This window comes from Ooceraea biroi, chromosome 6, assembly GCF_003672135.1.
Source record: "Ooceraea biroi isolate clonal line C1 chromosome 6, Obir_v5.4, whole genome shotgun sequence".
In the NCBI taxonomy this organism is placed as follows: domain Eukaryota; kingdom Metazoa; phylum Arthropoda; class Insecta; order Hymenoptera; family Formicidae; genus Ooceraea; species Ooceraea biroi.
The window spans coordinates 1,873,650-1,890,386 of NC_039511.1; the positions used below are offsets into that span (position 1 = coordinate 1,873,650).

The window sequence follows — 16,737 nt, forward strand, 5'->3', positions numbered from 1 at the left end:
ATTTCAGATCTCCCCCGAATTGTCTCTTCTTCCCCCGCGAGGGCCACGTAACCCCAGCCCCGCCGCCCCCGAACCCCGCCGTCGCCGTCGCCGCCGCCCACGGTCTCCTCCCTGACTGTCGCGCGCGGCGCTTCCAGCATCCCTCCGACTGTTCTCCGTCTGTCCTTCGTTCCTCGCCGTAGTGGTGCTGTCGCGAGGACCCAGAGGCCAGGTCCGCACGGCCTAGTTTGTTCTCGGGAGTGCCGTCGAGGCACCGGTCTCTATCCTGCCGGGTGCTAGAAAGCCGAGGAAGGAACATCGCCGTGTCGGTGAGTGTGAGTCATCGTCACGCGGGTGTGAGGGCAAAAAGGTCGGTGGAGAATAAGGGTGCAATAAGGGCGTAAATAAGGAGAGAGAGAGGGAGGGAGAGAAAGAGAGAATGAGAGCGAGAGAGAGAAAGAGAAAAGAAAAAGAATGGGAGAGAGAGAGAGAGAGAGAGAGGGAAATAAATAGATAGCTACACAATTAGAGATACCCGAGAGAAAGGAACTAGGCGGAAATACGACGAGGCCGCGCGCGAGACAGGAAACGCAGGAGAGACGTTCTCTCTTCTCGTGTCGGCGAGGGTGGGTGGCGCGGGGCGTTGATCGTGTACACACCGGCGTTGCTGGTAATAGTAGTGCTGGTGGTGGTGGTGACGATGGTGGTAGTGGAGGTGGTGACGGTAGTAGTGGCGTCGCTGGTGGTAGTGGTGGTGGGTAGTGGTGCATCCCGCAGTGTGTTTACCCAGGGTGAGGTGCCTCTCGCGCGCGCGACTAGGCGGAGTCGCACCTCTCCGCTCCCGCTTCCGCTTTCTGCCGTCTCCCCGTGACCGCTTCGCGAGCGAGCGAGCGGCGACGAGGAGCGACGTGTATACCTTTAAATCGTGCGTGACCCGTTCTCTCCGCGCGAACACCTACCTGCTCTTACTGTTCGCACATAAACGTTGACGTGTCGAAAGAAGAGGCGTTGCCGCGAGCGGCCGCCACCCTCAAGGAGGAAACCCGCTGGCTAGCTACATCTAATCTCGCTCGCCTTGAGCGTACGTTCAAGGAGAGCTTCGCTCGCTAAGCTCGCCCCGAGAGGAACCTTCTTGCCTAAGGACACGTCCCAGGTATCAGGCTGACACGTTCCGCGAGCGTCGATAACGATCACGAGACCGGATACGAAGGCGTTGGCTCATCCCGCGCTTTCCCGGTCCGCGTCTTATTGGAAAGAAGCGGACCCCTCGCGATCCCCCTGGCTGGCTAGCTGGTGCGGTGTTAAGGTCGATTCTGTCAACACTGATACTTGGTGTAGGTGAAAGTAAATACCGGTGGAGACGCCTCGTTTCTCGATGTCTTTGATTCTCGCTCGGTGTTTGAGTGCACTCTCGCTCGATCGTCTCTTCGAGAGTCATCCAGATGGATCTTCGGTTCGCGCGTACGTGCGCGGATAAATTCGTGAGTCGATAAAACTCGTGCTGCGACGTGAAGGCGTTGGCTGCTCTCTCGTTTCTCTCCGTGCGTCTTAGGGAAACGGAAGCGCGATGAATTTTCCATGACCTTCTTGCGGTCCTGTGCGGAGTTTCGTACGGTTTGGTGATGGAAATATCTAATTTCGAGAACGGACCAGTTTCTCTCTTTGTAGCAAAAAAATAAATATCGTCATGCATGTGGTTTTTTTACGTTTTTATCTTATATTTAATGGTGATCGTTAAAATTATGATAAAATTTTAATATCCGCGTAATATTTATTTATACTAAGAAAATTTCTTTATCTCTTCTCGCAGAAGAAAATGTGTAACTTTAGTTTCTTGTAATTTGACGATGGAATCGTTCAAATTATGAAATATGTGATGCCTTGAAAGAGAAAGTACTCTTTCTGCACGAATTTCAGTGTTCCGATTTGATTGTCACTAAAGTAGTTTGAGATAGTTTTGATTCAAGACTTTGCTTTTTAGACATGTGCACATATTAGCTTGGTGAGATCGTAAGAATCGTGGAAGGCGAAATTTGATAGCTGTGATTCTTTCCTCTATTTTATTATAAATTATGAAAGAAACAGCGTGCAAATTTTTGTACGATTTTAAAAATCGTAATGAAGATGTTTAATTGACGATTTTAATATACTTGTTACTAATTATTAATAGAGAGAAATTATTCTAATTAGCTTAATAAAAATATTTTTTTACTTTCAATCGAAAAGAATCTATATTTCCGCATAATTCACTCTTCATTTCTCTATTTTGTAATATATCTAAAAAATTAATGCATATTTTCTCCCGGTATAGTATTTTAATATTTTCGTTTTTCTATGTTTCTAAATGTTTTGTCTATTGTACATATCTATATTTATGTTCACACCTAGAATGTCTTATTACACAAATTCCTCTTACACAAATGTCGCTTCACTTACATAGCAGTCCAACGTGTGTACTCAAATTGCGCGGACGCCGTCTATCCGTTTAATCAATCCACCGTGTTCAACGCAAACATGCCCGTGATCGCAGGTTCTCTCGTTCATCACCCAGTGTGACCAAGAAACTGGAGACCAGTTCTCTTCACTCCCTCCGGTCCATCTGGACTTCCGTTGAGACGTCGTTAGGTACTACGAAGTCCGGTTCACGGAAACCGTGCACCAGCCATTCATGTTTAGCCACCGACGACGAGTAATCGCATCGACGCCGAAATCGATATAGTGTTTAGAAAGCTCTCTGTCTACGTGTTTCCCTCTCTCTTCCTCTCGTTCTCTTTTCTATAATCCTCTTGCTCCCCCATCACGCCTACGCTGGTCGTACGTCTACCTTTCGTGTCCCGGCTTTCGCGTCGGGTGACGGGCGGACCCTGAATTCTCGAATAAGGCTTCGTACGTGTCTTTATTCGATGCTGCACACTCACGCCGATCGTAATTGTCGTGGACTATGGGGCCAATTGCTGGCGATTCATCCTGGACGCGGATGGTACCGGTCTTTGGGGCCGCGGAGGGTGTATGTGCCGGTCACACAACGGTGTCGTGATTTTTGCAGACGACGAACCAACCGCGATTCTTCCGCCGTCTCTCCGTCGCCTGTAATTAATCCTTTGAGGTAGTCATGGGTGGTGCACGCATCGTTTGACATTTATCCGCTCTCTAATCGCGGCCTCTCGTCCAACAGAGCGACGATACGAGCACCGCTCGTGAATCCGCGCGTTTGCTCGGACGAGAACGCGGATGATGTAAAAAGTTTAGGTGACAACAGTTGCAGGGAGTTAGAAAATCATTTTCCGCCATCGTGGCGCGCATTCCCCATTGGCGAGCAGCCAACGACGTATGGGGCTGACCGACAGCTTGTAAAGGTGGATGACCGGTCAATGGAAACTTCAAGAGTGATTCCTATCTTAATCCAGTTTCCGCAAAGATACCTCGGAAACTATTTTAACAGCGTGATAATATAATAAACAGTTGGCAACATGCTAATTTCGGAGCGAACTTTGAGGGAAAGAGGGCCCGGTATCTCGTCGGAATATTTCAGCTCGCGGATCCCGAAAACGCCCTATATCTCCCCGTGATGGATGTTGCGAGATGAGAGTTGCGAGAGCCTGGGGTATCGCGGCATTGTCGAGAGCATCCCCGGAAGAAATGATGTATTACACGGCGGTTCAGTAACCCTCCTGGTGGCGCTACCCCTTTTATTATCCGCGACACATTTGCACAATGCCTCGCGCTGTTGACCTCCTGACGTTGACGCCTTCGGCCGAACGCTACAATGAAATCGTGCCTGCACGACGATGACGATGACGATGAGGGCTTGCTCGAGGCATTTGGAATAATCGATAACACGTTGCGAAAGAATGCGTCACAAGAAACGTGAATGAAGACGTAATATGCGCACGAGTTTTATGGAAGGATCATCGGAGTGGCACGTCGCTGGGCTTGTCTAATGCTGAGGGATTCAGTTGCCGTCTTCAGTGACGAGCAATAGCTTAAGTCCTTGCTCAAGTCCGCTCGAGATGGATTTAGTTCGCCGAAGTTTAATTGATCCTCAGCGTAGCCCCGAAGCTGATCAATATTCATGGTACCATAAATCTAGTTTGAAAAATTCGGCCTCGCCGATGTGCACGTTAATAAACTCAAGGATAAAGCTGCCAAAAGACTGAAAGTGGACAGTGGCCCATTTGACACCCAAGTGATTACGACGTTCGTGTAGTCAGCCCGTTCAGCCTCGCTCGCTTCTTGATGGAACCTTAATTTAGCTCGTGTTAAATAGAATTATAATCTTTCCTCTCTGCTTCATTTCAATGTTCGATAATTTTTGAGAACACTGTTCTATTTCTTTATTTGCAGACAACGTTGTTGTTTGATTTATTCAATTAATGTGATGGTGATTTAAAAATAAATCCAGAATTGTTCGAATCAATTATTTAAGTGCTCCTATTTAGGCAATCTTGTTTTCTACGCATAACTAATCTGAATTACTTATTGTATACACTGCGAATATAAGTACAAACTTAGTGAGAAATCGACTGAAAGAGGAGAGAGTAATTGTTAGTTTGATTATAACATGCTCGTTTTACTACTGTTTGAAACTCTAACATGGAGGAAACTTCAATGCGTAGCGTATATACGGATTTCTGTCGATTTTGAAACTGGTTCAATGCACTTGATCTCACGTCATGAAACCTGTAATAATATACGTTTAAATTAATTGCAAAACGCACAATATGATCGTATTGCAACCAGTGGAATAATTATCCATCGCATTTGTTATGATATATTTTATATGTCAGATATTTATAGATATTGAAACTTTGTTAGCTTATCAAGTTGATTATTATGTTTAATAGATATAATGTTATACATAAATTTTCATAAAATCGTATAACAATTTATCGGATTGGTATACACATAAAACTTAAATGTAAGCTTTTTAATTGCACTTGTTTAATAATTATCAAAAATTGTGTTCGAAGCGAATAATTTGCACACGTTTATTTCACGTAACTAATCGTTTCACGTCTGTTTGCAGCGATCATGCCAGGGACGAGCTGATGATTTTCGACGCCTGCAATGATGTGACAATAAAGATACCTTCTTCTACTCTCTGATAACTCGGGGATCGTCCCTGCTATACACAGTGCTTCCCAATAACACACACGATCCAAGGATCACGCGCAAAAAAGCAACGCCAAATCGCCGGCCGTGGTCGGCGTCGTGGAAATCGGTGCCAAAAGTCGACGCGGACAAGCCATAAGAGCCAACCCCGCGAAAGTGTGTCAAAGAGAAATCGAAGGGAGTGGAGCAAAGAGACAGAGAGGGAAAGAGAGAAAGAAAGAAAAAGAGAAAGAGGAACAGAGAGGAGATAGAGAGAATCAGGACGGACAGGAAGGGACAAAGAGAGAGGGAGAGAGAGAGAGAGAGAAAAAGACAAAGAAAAAGATATACGGACAAAGGGGATCAGTCGGATATCCTGAGGAACGAAATAGAACGGGGGCGCGGATACGTGCAGCCAGGAGCGTGCTAAAAGGCGTGCCGTGTCGGAAACACGAACGGGCATCACGAGAGTGAGCGGGGTGGTGACGCGGGGTGGTGGTGGTGGTGGTGGTGGCGGCGGGGCAGGCAGGTGGCGGTGGATTTAAGCCGGAAATAAGAGCAGTTAGAATGGGCAACAAGCTGTCCTGCAGTTGCGCACCCCTAATCAGATCAAAGACGTATCGCTACGAGGACAGCCCATGGCAGACCGGTGCCAGGGGTGGAATGGGCGGCAGCGGAGGACGCAGGGGTGACACTGGCCACTTGCTCAGGTGCGGAAGCTTAAGAGAGAGGAAGAGGTGCGCATACCATACCATTCAACCATTGAATCACTCTCCATTCGACCATGTTACCGCTCTTTCTCTTCGATGATTACCACTCGTACACACTTGACTGTATGCATTGTACTGACTCTCTCTTTCTCTCTCTTTCTCTGTCTTCTTCTTTCTCTTTCTGCCTCTCTTTCCCTCTCCTCTTTAGCTCTCTTCTTGATACTTGATACTTGCTACTGATTGGCATGAACGACAGTCTCTGGGTGACGTGAACAATCATTGCGTCGAATTCCGGTGGTAATTACGGATGATTTTTGTAGGGAGTAACGTGATTACGTAACTGAGCTAAAAGTGATAATTCGAACGAAATTGGAAGTCTGTAGAAATATTCGAATGTTCTCTCTCACGAATCTCTGACGCAGATATAATTATTACATCTTTCCGCGATGTCATCATTGATCTTTAGCAAATACTCTCGAGCGTTTATTGAAAAATGCAGCATATCGAGATCCAAGGCTTATATATTATTTCGTAGCGTCTGGTGCAAGGAGCTATACGTTATACTTGTGCAAGTATACGTGTGTCGACTGGCGTTGCGGGATCAGATGACGCTTTTTATTCACGTCACCCAGACTGTCTTGCATTTTCCTTATTTATTCCTTCCGTCTCCTTCTCTACTTCCTTCTGACTATCTCTTTCTCCCGCTGTCTTATTTGCTTGCGCTTACGTCTTTAACCCTCACCTTCCTTTCGCTTTCCTCTTTTTACTTTTTTTTGCCTCGTTGATCAAGCTAGTACTACATTCATCACTCGCAATAGCTCGTTTTTCTTACTCGAGTCGTGATACGCTTGGTTAACATCGAGAAATATTGCTGCAACTCCGATATACTCTCTTTTAGTCGTCCGAAAAGCAAAACGTTGAGCAATAATTCGCATTAAGAAAATTCTGTTTCATGTTTGCGCAGTAAACGAAATAATTTTTTACTGTTATTTGGCTCGGACGAGATCTCGTTTGAGCCAGATGAAATGATGTCAGGAAAGAAATTTTCCGGATTCACGCTTTGTGGAAATTTGCGCTTTATACTTACTAACATCATCATACTTATTATCTTTATCATATTTTTTAATATTTGAAATATATACATGTACATTCGCACTATCTATGTACTATCTATTTTATACTTCACCTCTACACATGTACGCTTCGCATGACTATTAGTATTTTTAGTAGTGTCATTACCTTTTTTTTCTCGGCCTCGATTTAACTCGGAGCACAGAATTCAATAATGTGCCGTTGGGTCTGTTCGTCTCGAAGCTTCGGAATTGAAAATAAATATCCGCGGATTACATATATTTTTAATGCACAAAGTGCTCGATGTTTACACAGTAAATGCAGGTATTGCATGGGCGTAGTGTACGTGCAATTGCGATTTCCCATCGGTGCATGCGACGCGATTCCTATTTTATCCACTTGAAAATATATTGACGTTACGACCGACGTCATACAGAAATATTTTTATGCAGTTTCGGTCTCGCATCGACGTTGTACATTTACTATGATGATGATAATGACGAGTATTTCCCCATCTAAATCTTCTCTTCTCTCACTTTACTTATATTGTAACTCTCGTTGCTCTTTTTACCCACTCACGTTCTTCCCCTGGAACCCTCGTAAAACGGTGTTGTCAATGTTCGAAAGTTACGTTACCGCAACACACGATGTAATGACGAGAGTTTTTAGGCTGTGGGCCGAAGTGTTCCATGTAAACTCGAGCGGGGCTGGGACCGTCAAGTGGCAGCAGGTGTCCGAGGATCTGGTCCCGGTGAACATTACCTGCATTCAGGATTCGCCGGAATGCGTCTTCCATATCACCGCGTACAACAGCCAGGTCGATAAGATCCTAGACGTGCGACTGGTCCAGCCAGGTATCTGAGCTATGTTTAATACTCGGGTTATTTTAATCGGATCGCACTTCCATAGTAGAAAAAATCAATTTAATAAAAGATGAGTGCGCACGTGTATACCTAGTTTCATACTTAATTTAGGATATGGCGATCGCCGGTAAACAATATGCGGTTTATCGAGAACAATGCACGACGGCGTTGCGGTAATTAATATTACGTAACTCTGTTTAAGGTACTCGCATCGGCCAAGCGTCGGAGTGCTTCGTTTACTGGAAGGACACGGTGACAAATGACACGTGGGGGTTGAATTTCACGTCACCCATTGACGCGAAGCAGTTCAGGGAATGCTGCGTAAGTTTAGTGATACTACACAGCGCGACACGCATGTCGTCACATTATGCATCATGCTTCATCAGTCTACGTTCGCTATCATTCTCTTTCTCTCTTTCTCTCCTTTCCTCTTTCTATCTCTCTCTCTCTCTCTCTCTTTCGACTCTCTCCGCCTATATTTCGTTTTCTCAGCGAGGGAGTAGCGCGCGCGTGAGGATGTTGCGCAGAGGGTTGATTTAGGAGCGTCACACAAGTCCAATACAAGTCCGATCCCGAATTAGGTCATTTGCAGTCACTAGTTAATTTTCCATACAGTCACCGTCGTTCAAGATTTCAAGGAAAGCGTCCTCTTCTTACTCGTTGAAGCTCGAGCCACCGAATAAGCAGAAGAACAAAACGCGCCGAAAGCCTCTGTCGACACCGGCCTCGCCGAGCCGATCCAGAGAACCTCAGTGCACCTGCATGACGGCGGAACAGTACGCTAGACTACGTAGCCAAGACCCCAGATATCGAAACTCGTGCGGTAAGTGTGTCGTCACGTTCAGATGTAATCCGTCATTGCCAGAGTCATTACATAATTCAGATCTCTTAATTTTTAAAATTTTTAATTAGTCAGACTTTCTAATTTCTATGGCTCTCTGTTATGTTATATTTTATGTATTTGCTTTTGTAAGCATTATTTATGGATTGAAAGATTCATGTTCTCTTTCTTTCTACCCTGCTTCTTTTTCCTTTTCGTTAAATTTAGGTATCGGAATCTGTCTCGGTTTCCCCGGAGAACGCTAATCTCAAAATATAATGTTATTTTGTGTGGTTTACGCTTATTATATTTCTGTATTGTTATTTCAGGACCGTCTACACTTCCACGGACGACAGCGCGACTCAATGATATAGAAACGACGCCGGGACGGGACAAGATAACAGCGACCACGTCCAACGCGTCCCTCTACGACAACGTTAACAATCCTAGCGCGACACCAGGGAAAACACCAAAGGCCGGCGACTCGATCAAGAAGGAGAAGCAGAACGAGACGTGTCAGACAACCCCGAAGACTGCCAACGTTGGAATCGGAACCGTTACGGTGGGATCACAGGCAAGCAGTTACACCTACAAAGTAATATGAATTTCTTGTTAAAGTAATAATTTTTATTTTTTTTTAAAGTTCTTCTGTTACCAGCATTCTGTAATCGGCAATCATCAATTTGAGCCTATCGGTAACGACTCGCTATTCCGACAGATTGATAGTCCCGAGGACAAATCTACGATATCGCCGAAAAAGCAGAAGCAGAGCCAGGACTCGTCCACGCAGCAGAACGGTACAGAGATGTTGAAGTCGGAAGGCACCCAGGCTGGCGGCACTCTGCAGAGTAAATCATTACGTAAGGAACAGCTGCACCACACCAAGTCGGCCGACTATACCGAGTTGGAGATGCAGAACGGCAATCTGTTCAACATCGTCAACAACAATCACGGCCACAAGTCGAAGAGCAAGAGCACCGATGACATGCGGATCGAGAACGCGCAGAACGGCGGCATCAGCCTCGACTCGAACACCTTGAAGCGTATGCTGAAGCCGATGCCGAGCATCGACAGTCCGGTGACGTCGCCGGAGATGACGAGGAAGCGCCACAACCATCATCACAGCTACCACTACCACCCGAGCAATAACAATCAGAAGTACATGATGCAGGAGGTCGACAACGAGAACTACGCGCACCCCTATCGTGCGCCCTACAACAACAAGTTCCAGGGTTCCAGGAGCGCCCACGATATGAGTCGGCAATATGCTGGTACGGTTTCGTCACTGATACTGTTTTCTTGTCAACTTTTCACATTTTTATTGTCTCCTTAAGCAATCATTTTTAACTGTCTTGATGTTAATCCTTCTAATTGTCTAGATTGAAGGAGTTCGCTAATAATGGTTAATATTTAACTATCATTCGTGTGATTATGATTATTTAAAATTTAACGTGAAATATTACCTTGTCTAAATGGGCACGACGTTTTCACTGTTGAGGAAATTTATTATCAAAAAAATTTGCAAGATCTGCTTGTGTGTTAAACGAAAGTTTCTTCAAATCCATATGCAAACACGTAAATTGGTTGCGACTACTAGAAATACTTGAATAAAGTGAAAACGTTAAAGAGCTATCAAATGCTATCGATGACGTAATTTCTTTGTAGGAGCGAAAAAGCGAGGTTTTTCCACGCAACTTTTTCGCGAGGTAGCTATATATACTCGATTTTTATTTGATGTAAAGTGGTGGTTTTAATCGAGCGTGGTTTACAGTGATAAGAGCAAAAAGTTCACGCCGACAATTACGTGATCGATTCCGCACGTGGTCTCTCACCCCTGCCCGACCCCGGCAATTCCGGCGAATGCGTAACACTGTGAAGAGGTCCCCACAATTAACCAGCAACTAAACACCAACTCAGTATACCTCTAACCTTTAGCTACACCCTCGGCATAACTTAACATGCGCACAAAGCGACAACGTGGTAGCCAGCCAGCCAGCCAGCCAGCCAGCTCCACCCTGATGAAAGTCACGGGGTCACCCACCACCACTTGAGGCACCCCTAACATTTTGTTGCTCCTGACTTTTGCTTATGTAACATGCGCACTGGGGAACAACGTGGTCGTCCCGTCGTCAGCCTGATGGCCAAGGCAGCCTCCACGTTTCATTCTCGCGTGGACCACTTCTCGGGTTACGCGTTCGCCGAACGAATCGCACTTCTTCATCGGGCAGCGGCGACCGCTGATCGTCGCACAGCTCTCTCACCACGATTCCGTCGTTGTTACATCCTGCACTCTCCGTTGCACCTCTCTGCTTACAGGCGGCAGAGGCAGGACGTACTTAGATTCGGAACGTAATCGGTGCACGGGTGACATGTCGCCGCCCTCGGACAATGTCATCTTCGACAACCAGTGCTACGCCACCACGCCGAGCTCGTCGAACGGCAACTCCGACATGGAACAGCCGAACCACTGCAACTCCCGTCGCTGCAACGGCGGTCAGACATATCAGCAGAGCATGCAGTCGGTGTCGACGCCAGGCAGCCCGACGCCGAACAGTCGGCTGCTCCTCGAGTACGAGATGCACCTCAGGAACACCCTGGCCAAGGGCATGGACGCCGAAAGCTACAGCTTGCGTACGTTCGAGGCCCTGCTCTCGCAGAGCATGGAGAACTTGGGTGAGACTCTGAAATACTTGTTTCCGACTCTTCGAGCTATATTAATAATAATGCCATGAATAATAATATGTGAATAATTAATCTTAATATATATCGGTGATCAGTCTTCCCAACGATTTTATTGAGAGGTCTCCTCGATTTTTCAGAATTCGCAGAGAACATACCGTTGAACGTCCAGCGCACGCCTCACGTTTCACGAAGACGTAAGTTGAACGTTTCCTGGGAATTTGAGAGTACTTCGTTCTCCTGTTCTCCATTTATAACATCAATTACTGGCGATTGCAGGTTCCAGTTCCAATAAATCGTCGACCCTGCCGCTATCGTATCGCTACTGCACCGAGAGACAGAACAGCAAGGATCGAAACGGCTATTACAGCGACCGCAATGAGATGGTGAGGGAGAAGAGGGAGCGGGACCCCGATCGGGATCGCGGCTACCTCAGCGACCACAATTCTAGGTAAACCTGCTCGTATCTTCTAGACATTAAGACTAGCGTTTGCACTAATTTTAGGGGTCGTAAGGGATTTGATTCCCATTATTAATTTACTGCATCCCATATCTGAACGAAACACGTAAACGGACGGTGCAGATAGGAGTTCATTTGTATTATGAGAACGGAGTCAATTCGTAAAGCTCATTTTAATTACACGTTATCTGCATACGCAAACGCGTTCCTGTAATCAGAGAGAAGCGCTCCTAATTTTAGGAGATACATTACACAACACTCGTGATATAAAAATGATACGTAAATGAGGAGATACGTGTGTGTGTGGTCCAACTGATATATAAAATAGCACAAAAGTTTTATTCTCTCATTCAATTATTCACTAGAAATCTCTCCTCGAGGACGAATCCATATGAGACTGAAAGCAACGAAGATTAAATATATGATTCTATGTTTAAAATTTTATTTCCTCCTTGATATATCGGATCAACGTTCACGCTCCGAAGCAGAAGGAAGAACATGTAGGAGACAATTCGATCGTTTTAGTGACATTGAAGCAAGAATTCTCTGATATTTTCTAGATTTTTACATAGTTTTCGACTTATCACGGACGTAACTCACCCGTCCACCTTTCACCTCTGTCGAAACGTCTCTCATGCGAGCGACGCAACGTTAATTAACACGGATCGCCACAGGATATAATAATCAGTGACCCTTCGACGGGCCGGCGATTTCGCATCGAAAAAGACGCGAAAGTATCGCGAGACTTTGACATTTAAAGGGCTGCGCCCTACGGCGTCGTCCGGGCCGACGCTGGCTCTGGTCAATGAGACGTGCTCATCCATTTAAGGGCGACCTGGATAATACCACCGGATGTATGGTATCGTCTATCGATAACCTGCGGGCGGTACAGAAAAAAATGTCACGTGCTCCGTGAAGCTATTGATGGGCGACGCGCGTCGACGGGTGTCGCGTGGTGTCTATCCGAGTCTATCGGGGGTAAGTCTCTCGTTAGAACGCTCGGGCATCGGCGCATGCATCATCGTCCCCGGCCGGCGGCGCGTTCTTGCATTACGGGTCAGCGACGGCGGCTGACAGCAGCAGCAGGCCGCGTCGTAGTAAATATAGAAACCTCGCGAGTGGGCTTCAGCTGGACGCCGAGAACGATGAAGAAGGGTGCACCGTAGCCGCCAAGGATACGAAGGAAACGCGCGCGTGGAGATTCGCGCGTGTGCAGCGAATAAGGCAGGGAGGGAATCTGGTGCGAATCTGAGAGCATAAAGTGAAATTGATCGCTACCGCGACCGGAAGTACAACGTGAGAACGCAGAAAGCACACACAAGGGCGCGCGCGCGCGCGTGACTGCCGCAGCGTGCGCGGCACATCAGGGTGCACGAGTTACTGGTGTCTGCGCGATGACAATGCACGTCGCGTGAATCCCCTCGGGTAGATGCAAATGTGAAGTGCAGAGAGGCAGTTGCCAATGAATCACCGATGCCGCGTCCGATGATCAAGTCGCGTCGAATGCGGTCACGCGCGATTATGCGTGGAGGTGCGGAGAAGTGTGAGAGAAAAATAGAATGAAATGGATTGTCTCCTCATAAGAGCAAGAACCGTGTCATTCGAATAATCTTCGATGGACGACATTCATATCGTTATTATTAAGGATTTATACGACGCTAATTCTGCATGCGAATTAAACCAGCTGAAATAACGAGAATTTCGAGAGCGAAAACCCAAGAGAGCTCACGTCGTCGTCGTTAAATACTCGAACGGCGATAATGCCTGTACTGAATCGGCGAGGATAATCATCCCCTTCTGGGAAGGACCGCCGTTCGCATGAAAACGGAAATAATTACATCGCCAGTGGTGCGCCCGCGTGCAAACAGCGATATTTCCGAAACGAACGCGGGGGTGATAATTATCTCGCCGAATTGTCGATCGCGCGAAAAGCGGGCCGGGAGGAAATAATTATTTCACCGGCGCGCTGCGAGCGCAAACAGCGATTGTTCCCGCGCGCCGATAATCATCCCCTGCACCCCGGCTCCGTTGACGTTCACGTAAACGTCAAACTAATTATCCGACCGATCGCGCTCGCCGCTATTGATCGGAGCGCAAATATCGCTCGTGGCGAACGTCACGATCGGAAACGTTGGATCGCAACTGGAGATAACGATGAATTACACGCTGCAGCGGAAATACCGGTCGCTCGAGAGGCGACGGGAGTCCAAGAAGATGCCGAAAATGCCGAAGGTGCCGGAGAAGGTGTTTTACCGGATCCTGGACGACGGGTCCGGCGACAAGACGCAGAAAAAGAAGCACGTGAAGTTCCAGCTGCTTGGGGACAATGACGAGAAAAAGGACATATTCTACTCAGATCTCTCACCTGTACCTGCACGGTACTTTATCGAACACGAATGAGCATTTAATATCTTTGTACTTGGGTATCTTTGTTGTTCGGACGAGGAGAGCGTTGAATCGAGGATCAGCGAGATGAGATACGAAATTGAAAGACGCACAACGTTTTTTATATAAATAAACGTTGTAGTTTTTTACTTGAACGTTGTTCCGATAATTTTATAAACGGATATTTAGTTATATTTAAAATAATTTCCGTATTGATTTATCGGAGTATGTTAATTGTAGCCGCTAATTAAGCCATGAGAAAATTCGTTGCGCGATGCTCACGTTAAAGCAGAGATTACACATGCGAAATTTGCTCGTACATACGATAATTATGTATATTAATCTCGGTGATAATTATGTGTTAATGTGCTTGCAGATGTGCCAGCTGTATCGGAGAATCTGCACGCGCTCAATGGTTCCGGCATTCCGATGGATGGCAGTCCGGCAGCTCAACTCTCGGCTCGGGCGCTTCGAGTTCGATAAACCCAGGGTACTCGGGGCACAGAAGAGAATCGCCTTGGGATTCCCTTCCGTCCCTGAGACACGAGGGCAGCCTCAACGACAGCGGTTACAAGTCCAATCGAACTGATTCCCTCGAGCAAAGGTGAGGGAAGCGGCTCCCTCACGTGGGACCAAATTATCGAATTGATAATCCGATAATGTTGCACATAGAAAGTCCAGAAGACTGCAATTTCGATTCTGACGACAGATTTTTCGATTAATATTTTCATAATTTTCGTTCAACAATATCGCCGTTTTGTTAGATTTTACGAACAATACATGAATTATTGTTAAAAAGTACGATTTGTTATAATCAGATTTATTTTGGAAATAATACTTTTTGAGACACATTTACACATTTATTCTTCAATGAAATTTTAAATATTGAAAGTTTGAATATTGTAAAATTTTGAATATTGTCACATTTTCCATATTTAGTATACAATATGAATTGGTTTAATTGTGAAACCTCTTCACAATTATTTCGAACGTGAGTGCGCAACGGAAATATAAATATGTGAAGGTAAGAGTTAAAAAAAGGAATGACTCGACACAATGCGTACTTGTACTTCAGTACGGCGTTCTTTTTGGTCCACGTGGATGACGTTCAGTCGCTACTACCTACCTTTTGTCGCCCTATATTGTTCGCATTGTCTTCTACACTTCCATTGTGCGCTGCGCTCTCTTCCTACCTTTATCGCACGTCTCGCCTGTTCTCTGCATTGTCGCGGTACCGAAAACGGTTTTATTAACCCTAGCACTACGAGATATAGTTCTTTCCATTAGCAATGGCCGGCTTTTCACAGTACGGCAGAACAAAACATAAGTTTTACATATTACATTACAAATATATTCGAAACTTTACATAAAAGCCGCGCATAATTTAAAAGTTATTGTTATGTATTTTACAAACTTTTGCAAAATATTCGCTTCCTGATAAATAACATATTTTTTCTCATCGTTCTCAATTTTTCTGTAATTAAAAAGTTACATATAACAAGGAAAAAGAAATTAAATGAAAATCAAATGCAACTGTTCTGCTAAACGAATTAACAGTTTTAACAGCGCGTAAATAAATTTCGTAAATAAATCTGTGATCAAAATGAATGAAAATCTCTGATTAAAAGCAATCGTGTGATTGAAAGACACCTGTCCCGTGTGTGTTCGCGGGATCGATATTTGTACTGCGATATTCAACTGAACGCGTTGCATATTCCAGAGGCACTTTCGACCGGCAGGACAGCGTGAGATCCGACTACATGTCCGATCGCGATGGCAGATACGGAATCGTTCAACAAGCCTCGTTGGAGAGCACCGACTCGAGGCTCTGCTACTTGACGTCTTCCGAGGTGAGTTATCCAAGCACTTGTTGACCTTATCAACCTGATACATCCAAGTGCTACTCGACGTTGCCTTTGTAGAACAGTTCGCATTCATACTATGCGCGAGTATAATGCACGCGAAAGCATGCTCGGATGTCTCGCGCTTGATTCCGCATGTCCCTGCCAATACTGAATAATTCCACATCGAAACTATGTCGCGGATCATCGGGAGAATCGCGGCCACCCCGATTCACTTTGATCCGCAACTCCCTCGCCGCGAAATTAGCGCTTGATCCCCGGCGCATTTAAAAATTGCACGAGCACGTGACATTGAATCTGATTAATAAATCTGATTACTCATCATTCAATATTAATTACACGCGAGACGGTAAGTGCGCGACGACTGCGGAATGCGACTACGGGTATCGATTAACGGACGAAGGGAGACGTGGACTCCATAAAAATAATATGCGCTGCAACAACTATATGTATAAATTTTTTTTATATGTTTTATATGAATTAAAAATTTTTTTCCATGATATGCTTATCTTCCTCTCAGATTCTTGCACTTTGTAATTATTATGCGCGCTCGCACGCATACACATACACAAATGGGGATATCAGCTGTTTATCTTGCTGCCTGCCTCTTACTTATGAAAAAACCGCCGCATTTATTACGGGTTTCGTCTAAACTTTTTTCTTCTCTCGCCCTCATTGCACGCGCACACAGCGCGAAACTTTCCCGCAGAACGTAAAGGCGCATTTGCAATGCAGCGCGGACGCATTACTTTTAAAGCCCTTTGAAGAGATTCTTTTTCGCTTCCACTCACCATCCATTTGTGATTTAAAGCAGCAA

At 45.7% G+C, this 16,737-nt stretch overlaps 1 protein-coding gene across 8 annotated transcripts in view; it reads left to right on the forward strand.

The window, feature by feature from the left end:
* Positions 1 to 5,622: 5,622 nt before the first annotated feature.
* The window catches only part of LOC105276416, a 34,850-nt gene continuing 23,735 nt past the window's right edge, over positions 5,623 to 16,737 (forward strand). For 2 of the 8 annotated variants that reach the window (XM_011334004.3, XM_011334005.3), the window contains exons 1-11: positions 5,623 to 5,807; positions 7,521 to 7,705; positions 7,917 to 8,035; positions 8,330 to 8,537; positions 8,864 to 9,108; positions 9,253 to 9,805; positions 10,851 to 11,207; positions 11,354 to 11,410; positions 11,493 to 11,664; positions 14,435 to 14,662; positions 15,779 to 15,908. In XM_011334004.3, coding sequence (XP_011332306.1) covers positions 5,638 to 5,807; positions 7,521 to 7,705; positions 7,917 to 8,035; positions 8,330 to 8,537; positions 8,864 to 9,108; positions 9,253 to 9,805; positions 10,851 to 11,207; positions 11,354 to 11,410; positions 11,493 to 11,664; positions 14,435 to 14,662; positions 15,779 to 15,908 — 2,424 coding nt within the window. In that variant the 5' untranslated portion in view covers positions 5,623 to 5,637. Of the gene's footprint in view, positions 5,808 to 6,938; positions 7,706 to 7,916; positions 8,036 to 8,329; positions 8,538 to 8,863; positions 9,130 to 9,252; positions 9,806 to 10,850; positions 11,208 to 11,353; positions 11,411 to 11,492; positions 11,665 to 14,434; positions 14,663 to 15,778; positions 15,909 to 16,737 lie in introns of those variants that run through there. The other 6 variants (XM_020030713.2, XM_020030717.2, XM_020030715.2 and 3 more) reach the window with 6 other exon arrangements.